Source organism: Arachis ipaensis, chromosome B07 (genome assembly GCF_000816755.2).
Source record: "Arachis ipaensis cultivar K30076 chromosome B07, Araip1.1, whole genome shotgun sequence".
Classification (NCBI taxonomy): Eukaryota; Viridiplantae; Streptophyta; class Magnoliopsida; order Fabales; family Fabaceae; genus Arachis; species Arachis ipaensis.
Window position 1 is genome coordinate 59,065,900 of NC_029791.2, and position 8,691 is coordinate 59,074,590.

The 8,691-nt window shown below is 34.7% G+C and overlaps 2 protein-coding genes across 14 annotated transcripts; both read left to right on the forward strand.

Annotated features, from left to right (window-relative positions):
- Window positions 151-8,691, forward strand: LOC107609348. Of its 12 annotated transcripts, none has more exons than XM_016311277.2 (10): window positions 151-296; window positions 1,058-1,157; window positions 1,435-1,529; window positions 5,529-6,228; window positions 6,364-6,602; window positions 6,690-6,893; window positions 6,983-7,075; window positions 7,165-7,269; window positions 7,365-7,766; window positions 8,470-8,691. In XM_016311277.2, exons 4-10 carry the CDS (start codon window positions 5,796-5,798, stop codon window positions 8,485-8,487), a joined length of 1,494 nt encoding a protein of 497 aa, XP_016166763.1. In that variant the 5' UTR covers window positions 151-296; window positions 1,058-1,157; window positions 1,435-1,529; window positions 5,529-5,795; the 3' UTR covers window positions 8,488-8,691. The 12 variants fall into 12 exon arrangements, with proteins under 12 accessions (XP_016166763.1, XP_016166766.1, XP_020961577.1 ...); XM_016311280.2 differs by having other exon boundaries at window positions 8,473-8,691; XM_021105918.1 differs by having other exon boundaries at window positions 6,983-7,060.
- LOC107607310 lies at window positions 2,614-5,522 on the forward strand. 2 transcript variants are annotated; one of them, XM_021105920.1, is made up of 2 exons: window positions 2,614-4,210; window positions 4,289-5,522. In XM_021105920.1, the coding sequence occupies exons 1-2, from the start codon at window positions 4,206-4,208 to the stop codon at window positions 4,968-4,970; spliced, it is 687 nt and encodes a 228-aa protein (XP_020961579.1). In that variant the 5' UTR covers window positions 2,614-4,205; the 3' UTR covers window positions 4,971-5,522. Both variants share the same exon structure in this region; 1 of them encodes a protein (XP_020961579.1).

Genomic DNA, 8,691 nt, shown 5'->3' on the forward strand with positions numbered 1-8,691 from the left:
CTTACACAACTAAGACGTTATTTTAAAAATAATTTTTTAGATTTTAGATTTTTTATCTTTCTAATATTTTTAAAATTAACTATACAGTATACATTTAAATTTTTACCCATCTAATAATTAAAACGGATAATATAACAAACCTGATGTGTTGCTTAATAAAAGAAGTTGGGTTTAGTAGCTACACGTATGACGTTTTAATTTACCATTCATTCGCATAGAACAAACCCTAAGTAGACGGCGATGGAATCACGCGGATCCTTATTTTTCTGCAAGACCGATTTCTGCAACCCTAACTGGTAATTGCTACTTTTATACCTTATTCGTTTTAAATTATTCATATTCAAGATTCTGATTATGGTTAATGTGCTGCTATTGGTGAGTTTTGGTTGTGAATGAAGCTGAGTTCTTGAGGCGATTGCGGGAGAACATGAAATTTTCTATTTTATTGTTAGGATAACGAAGGTTACGTTTTAAGCTTTTTCTAGTTTTGATTTGCTAAGATTTTCGATGTGGTTTGTTGTGCTTCTCCTTGCTCTGTGTTTTGCGATAGGTTTTGAATAACAACGAAAAAATGAGCTAGTTTCTCTATTTAATTTTTTTGCACCAATTTTAAAAAATAATAATTACAAATCTTGTATTTAACTGAGTTTAGATTGAGAACTATCCTTGATCATTTAGGTTTACACTACTTTAATCTTTGAGTACCAATTATTATTATTGACGAGGTTATATATATATTTTTTCAATTGAGATTTATTTTCTTTTTCAGATTTTTCATTTCAGATTTAATTGAGGATATATAAGTGAACTCTGACAGCATTTTAGATTCTTCATCTAGAATTGATTTATTAATTCCTCTTCAATGTTGGTTGTTTTAGTAAATTAATCTTGCAATGGAGCAAAATGAGAGTTAATGTTTCTGATGCTAACCCCAATGATCAAACTAATCCTTACATTGTGGAAAATTGCACACATTCAATAGTTTTACGGGTGATTATTTGTTATGCTGTTGTATAGAAAAATTTTTAAATCATGTATAGAAAATTCTTGTTCACAGGTCTATTTCATGAGTCTTTACCTCCACAAAGTGACGATGTTTTTGGTTTCTGAAGTCTAATCTGTCCCTTTGAGCTCGTCAGTTTTGCAACATTGACTTGGTAATTTAAAGCTCAACCTTATTCCCCATTATTACACTGCATTATTAGTTAGCACTTAGCACTTAGCACTGCTACTCTATATTATGTATATATCAAGATCATGGGACACTAATGGGAATTATTCTGCCTATTTTAGATGCGAACCCATGTTAATAAAAAAAGTTAACTTAATAAGTGCAAAAAAATGTACATTAATATAGGAACTTAAAATTGGGCATTATTTGGTATTCCCTTTCTGAACTTGATTATTTTGACTTTGTTTTGTGTACATGATAAGTTTTTCGTACTGGTAAAGGCAACAGAAGTTGAGTAGTTGCTGCAGCACCATTTATAACAACTTCAAATGGCATCTCAAAATGAAGGAACTAAGCAGTAAGTTTATCTCGTAATTGCCATATATAATAATTTGATAGCACATTTAACTAGGGTAGTAAGCGGATATATGGTAGCTAGATTGTCACTATAATTGACCTATTAGATCATGTTTAGTAAGTTCAAATATTTGCATTCTTAGGTTTAATCATATTTTGTCAAAAGATTGGATGGATTTACCAAGATTTGAGAACGAGTACATAGTTGGTGTAAATAATTTTTTAGAGTTTGCCTTCTTAATTGGAAAACCGGTTGGAAAAGAAATCCAATATCCGTGTGCAAAGTGTGGAAACACTTATTGGCATGAACGAGAAGACGTACATGAGCATCTTATTTGCTATGGGTTTGTCGAAGGTTATAAACGATGGATTAATCATGGGGAATCAGTAATACCAACAGTTGTAGATAGTGACATGGATGATCGAGGGGGCGTTGATGATATTGACGGGTTGCTGCGTGATGCATTCAGAAATATGACAAATCTTGAAGAGGGGAACAACGGGTTGAATGAAGATGCGAAGAGATTTTATAAGCTGGTAGATGAAGCAGGTCTAGAATTATATCCAAATTGTACTACTGGATTTTCGAGACTATCGTTTATCATTCGTCTTTACCACTTGAAGTGTCTGCATGGTTGGAGTAACACATCTTTTACCTCCCTCTTGGAGTTATTAAAAGAAGCTATACCTGATTTGAACATTCCCACTTCTTTTAATAAAGCTAAGAATATGGTTAAAGACTTGGGTCTTGACTATGAAAAGATTGATGCATGTCCTAATGACTGCATGCTGTATCGAAATGAGTACATAAATGACTCAGTTTGCCATATCTGTGGAGAGTCTCGATATAATCAGACTCCTACTATGGATGGCAACGAAGATGACTTTGCGCTTCGAAATAAAGTTCATAAGGTTGCTGCGAAGACCTTAAGATACTTTCCTTTAATACCAAGGCTTAAAAGGCTTTTTATGTGCCCAAACACAGCAGAGGCGTTGAGGTGGCATGATGAGCAGCGTTTGAAAGACGGTTGCATAAGGCACCCTGCTGATGGCCAAGTATGGAAGAACTTGGACACTCGGTACCCAAACTTTTCAAAAGAACTTCGCAACTTAAGGCTTGGTTTGGCAAGTGATGGTTTTAATCCTTTTCGAACTATGAACGTGTCACATAGCACATGGCCAGTTGTCTTAATGGTGTACAATTTCTCCCCTTGGATGTCCATGAAGTCAGAATACTGCATGCTCTCTTTACTCATACCTGGAACTTGTTCACCAGAAAATAATATTGATATTTTTTTGCAACCATTGATCGAAGAGCTGAGCGAGCTATGGGTGTTAGGGGTAGATACATATGATTCTTTTAAGGGAGAAACTTTTCAAATGCATGCTGCACTTCTTTGGACAATCAATGATTTTTCTGCGTATGCGATGTTGTCCGGTTGGAGTACGAAAGGGAAGCTAGCTTGCCCTTGTTGTAACCATGATACTTCTTTTTGTTACTTGAAACATAGCCAAAAGACAGTTTACATGGACCATAGGAGATTTTTGCCAGTTGATCATGCATGGAGGTCTAACAAGAGATCTTTTAATGGAAAAATAGAATTCAGGGGTCCACCACGAATGTTAACAGGTGAAGAGGTTCTAGATATGCTAAAGTCAGTAGATAATGCCCTTGGGAAGACGCAAAGCAAAAGTAATGGCCAATGGAAAAAAAGATCGATATTTTTTGAGTTACCATATTGGCAGCATTGTATGCTCAGGCACAATCTTGATGTAATGCATATTGAAAAAAATATAGTCGACAGTATAATTGGTACCTTATTGGATATTCCTGGAAAGACAAAGGATCATGCAAAGGCTCGTTATGATCTTAAGGAGATGGGCATTCGAAAGAATCTTCACCCAATAAATACGAAGGATGGCAAAAGAACTAAACTTGCTAAAGCATGCTTCTCCATGACCAAAGGCGAGAAATCCATTTTTTGCGGTGTTTTGAAGAAAACAAAATTGCCTAATGGAAGTGCTTCAAACATTTCTCGTTGTGTACAACAAGAAGAGAGAAAGCTTTACGGTTACAAGACTCATGATGCTCACTTCATGTTGCATTACCTGTTGCAAATACCAATCAAGAGCATTCTTCCAGATCATGTTGCTATTCCTCTAGTTCGCTTGTGTTCCTTTTTTCGTCGGCTATGTCAAAAGAAAATCTCTTTAGAAGAGATTAATGGTTTGGAGTCAGAGATTGTAGAGACTTTGTGCCAATTGGAGAGGATTTTCCCCCTACCTTTTTTGATATAATGGTTCATTTGCCTATTCATTTAGCTAATGAATTAAGGTTAGGTGGTCCCGTCCAATTTCGATGGATGTATCCGATTGAGAGATACATGTGCACACTAAAAGGGTATGTACGTAACAGAAGTCGTCCAGAAGGATCAATTACGGAGGGTTATTAACTTTTTGTTCAAGATATTTGCATGAGGGAGTGAAAACAAGATTCAATAGAGTATCTCGGAATAATGACGAAGGCACTTCAACCAAAGAGCCTGATTCAAACTTGTTCATAAACAAGGGAAGTCCATTGGGTGGAAAAAAAGGGCAACTAATTATTTTGGACGAGAAGTCACTCCTTCAAGCTAATGCATATGTATTGAACAATTGCATTAACGTGGAGCCTTACATGAGGTAAATTTGCACTTCTCATTAGTTCTATTCCTTAGACTAATTTTGGTAGTATTACATAATAATATACATCCCTTGTAGAGAACATGGTGACCAACAAAAGCAAGACAAGCGGAAGCGAAAGTGGAACGTTGTTAAAGATCAGAATGAAGACTTTATAGACTGGTTTACAAGACGTGCCATGAAGGATGATGTTCCCAGTTGGATACGGCAGTTGTCTAAGGGTCCAAATAAAGTTGCAAAATCATTTTCTGCTTATGTCGTCAATGGGTACAGATTTTATACTAAGCGGCGAGAAGTGATGCGAAAAACGCAAAACAGTGATGTCACTGTGGTAGCTGAAACTACAAGCTTTGCAAGTGTCAAGGACAAAAAACCAATCAAGGCCAATATAAGATATTATGGTAGAATCATGGATATTATCGAGTTAGACTATTATAGCCAATTTAAAGTTGTGTTATTTAAGTGTGAGTGGTTTATGGCTGAGGAAGATGATTATGGTCTGACATACGTTCATTTCAACAAAAGATGTTACCAAGCCGAACCATTTGTGTTGGCAAGCCAAGCACACCAGTGCTTTTATGTGAAAGATCCATATATTCTCCAGAAGCATTATGTGATGAAAACGGTTTCAAGAGACTTGTTTAACATTGGTGTCCAATTACAGTTTGACCCAAATATAAGAGAGCCATATGAATCGGCGAATAGTCCGATACCCTTGAGTGATATTGGCGAGGTAGACTTGGTTAGACAGGGTGTGTGACCCACTATTGTTGATGTGACACCGAACAAGATCAAACCTAACCACAAAAAAATAGAGTATGATGATTTTGACAGTGAAGCTGAAATAGAGGTTGTACAAAAATTGTCCATGATGCTTTATTTGTTCATGATGCTTTATATATGGCTGGCATATGATTTATTTGTACAAAAATTGATGACAGTAGTGGGCCATAGCCCTCTTAAAATATGTGGCTGCCATATGATTTATTTGTCCATCAAGCTTTATTTGTTCATGCTTTATTTGTTCATGAAATCTCAATGTTTGTTTACTTTATTATGTGGCTGCCATATGATTATGCATATGCCCATTTCTTTATTAGTTTTGATGCTTTATTTTTTTCTCTTCATGCAATTGAATTATGTTGATGCTTTATTTGTTCATGATGCTTTATATGTGGCTGCTATATGATTTATTTTTACAAAAATTGATGACAGTAATGGGCCATAGCCCTCTTAAAATATGTGGCTACCATATGACTTATGCATATGCCCATTTCTTTATTAGTTTCAATGCTTTATTTGACTTTCTTTTATACAGGATGAACAATGAAGGAAATTCCAAAATAAAAAGGTTAAGGACCTTATCACAAATAGAGTCACAAAGAAGTCCCTTGAAGATGAGGAGTCCAGTAAAAAATTTAGGAAAAATACAATTCACGAGTGCTTACGCGTTGCTAAAATAATTTCAAATCAAAAGGGAACATGTTTTAGCTGCATGTGGGGATAGTAGTAAACATGAGACAATGAAAAAGGGCAAGATGCCAAAAAGAATCTGACAAGAGTTGATGATGAAGGTCAAAGCAAAATGGAAACCAAGAAGATAACAAACATGAAAGACCGTGAGGATCAAATCAAGATGCCAACAAAGAACTGCAATGAAGAAAATCATCTAGTTAAGATGAAAGCCAATGAAATTGAGGGTCAAAGTGGGAAGAAGCCGTCTAGGAAGAAGGTGCCAATGAAGAAATCAAAGGTGGAAGATAATAAAACCAAGATGAATACCAATGATGCTGATGGTCAAAGCAAGAAGCTAACCAATAAGAAGATGCTGATGATGAAATCGAATGAAGAAGATGCCAACGAAGAAGAACATAAGATTGAGTCTCTTATCCCAGCTATGACTTTGGATGAATTCTTCGAAAAATATGGGATATCGTTGGATGAAAATGATAAAGAATATGAATATGATTATGATGATCACAATCCAAGTGTTGGTGATAGTAGTGACAGTCAACTCGGTAATGCCTTTATCCTTTTTTTTCAATAGCAAATAGTGAAAGACATCAACCTAACTCTTGTATTTAGTTGATTACTTTTTTATTTACTTTATTAGTATTTTTGTTAATATTCTCTAGTAATGACATTGGAAATAGGTACCAAAAAGAAAAAAGTTCGTGGTCCCACCCAACTCAAGCATATTCATGCTATGGAGACACAGATAGAGTTAACATGGTGCAACGGCAGACCTATAGGCCCAACAAAGACACAGGTTCAATTGTTTAGTCGATTCTTAGGTACACTTGCAAGAAACTCTAATTTGGTCACGTTATTATATACTAGTTGGCAAGCTGTGTCAAGTGAGACTAAAACTTCAATGTTGGATTATGCAAAGGTAACTAGACCATTCTCCTTTCTAAATTGTTTACAATTAGGCATAGCATTGTATGGTAAAATAACATAATTCACTGTTTATTCATAGTCTAAATATAAAATTCCAAGTGATGCTGAGCCTTGGGTGATAGACACCATTGGAGAGTCATGGAAGCAATTTAAGAAACGCATAAAAAAATATCACTATACACCGTACAACTCATTTAGAGAGATGATGAAAAATCGTCCAATTACCGTACCTGAACTGCATTTTAGAAAATTAGTTCAATTTTGGAGTCTTGATATCATCAAAGTAAGTTATTTTCACAACTTTCTTGGCTTTATTAATGGTATCGTGTATTTAACTAACTTTATGTATTTTTACATTGCAACAATATGTAGGTTATTTCTGACAAAAATCGTGAAAACAGATCCAAACAAAAATGGAATCATCGAATGGGTCCAGTTAGTTTTGAATTAGTACGCGCTGAATTGGTATTATATTTGTGCTTCGCATTTAAGTATCTTTGCATCTTTCATGTCATCTGTGTTGACTTCGAGTAATATTGATGGTTTCTTTGTAGCGTGCAAAAAAAGAGGGCAATGAAGATCCATCACAGTCTGAGATGTTTGTTGTAACTCGTACTAACAAGAAAGGAGAGACTGATTCGGGAACACAAGAGACGATTGTGAGTTGATTAGTTTCGTAGAAATGTGTAAATCATTTTTTATTTTTCAGCATATGCGCACATGAACTTATTTCAATTTTCCTTCTGTGTAATAGGATCATCTTCAAAATTTGAAGCAAGCTGGATACAGTGATGATGAAGCGCTTCAAACGGTTTTTGGAAAGGAGAAACATGGTAGAGTTCGTTTCTATGGTCGATCAGTCACAAAATCCTCTCTTAAAAAGGATAAGCAAATCCGACAAATGCAACAACAACATGCTGAAGTGGTTTCAACTATGGAGAAAAATCAAAATAATTTGACTTCCAAGTTGGATGGTTTAACAAGCTTGATCAAAATGGTGTTGCAACAAGTTAATCCTGGTATGAGTGCGGAACAAGTGCAAGTAATGATAGAAGCTGCCCAACAATCTCCGCCTGATGCAAGTAGTGCACCAAATGATGCGAGGCGAAGCATTCCTCCTTCATTGGGATCGAATCATGTGTCAAAAGATATGGAAGTAAGTATTGTCAAAATTAGTAGTTAAATTAATAGTGGCTGATTGCTAAATAGTGTCTGATTGCTGTTGATGTTAATTTTATTGTTAATTTTATTGGCTAATTGGCTCCATGAGTACGTATTGAATAGAAGGGTAAGAAACTAATTACGAAGTAAGATGCATAACCTACCATTGTTTCTCTTCAGAAGGTATAGAAAAATAGATAAAGCAATAATAATACATGAAAATGAAGGGGTAGCAATCAGCATTGAATTAGTACTCAATAATATATAGCAATCATCATTATTATTATTATTTTAAAATTTACTTTGTCTATTGATTTCACACTCAATCTGGTTTTTCTGTTTCGCTGGTGTTGATTACTTGATTTGTTTTATGGGTTGGAAGCTAATAATAGTATTTCGGTATTACCTTGTTTTTTAAACTTCTATTTTGGTTGTGGTTGTTTCTTTGTGCTGGATTTTTTTAAGTTTTAAGCGACTTTAACAAGGGAGTTGAAGTTCCACTCAAAGATAGATTAAAAACATATAAACATTACCAAATGGCTCAAAACCACATGCAAATACTCCTTGTTATTTAGTGGTTGAAAATTTCATTTTGATTGACTTACTTAACTTGTGCTCCATATTCATTACTCAACTGCACTGCATGCATCATCAAAAATATTTTTGTTCTGTTCTAACTTCTTTATTTCTTTTGCTAGCAGGAGGATATGATGTGAAGAAAATATGTTCTATACAAATATAAGATGGGATGGGTCTTATAATAATTTTGGTTATCTAAATGTATTATTTTGATGTGTTCTTTACATTTTGATAAGAGACTTTATTCGATAATACATGTAATGGATAAATTACACCTTATTTTGATTAGTGTTGTAATGAATATCTACTTTTTAATGAAACTTTTATGATTTACATTTATT

Bases quoted from the DNA above. Each gene is read 5' to 3' on its own strand.
- LOC107609348 (XM_016311277.2), top strand. From the start codon at position 5,796: ATGGAAACCAAGAAGATAACAAACATGAAAGACCGTGAGGATCAAATC. The intron at 7,076-7,164 runs GTATTATATTTG...GTTTCTTTGTAG, and splicing joins AATTAGTACGCGCTGAATTG to CGTGCAAAAAAAGAGGGCAA. The intron at 7,270-7,364 runs GTGAGTTGATTA...TCTGTGTAATAG, and splicing joins CGGGAACACAAGAGACGATT to GATCATCTTCAAAATTTGAA.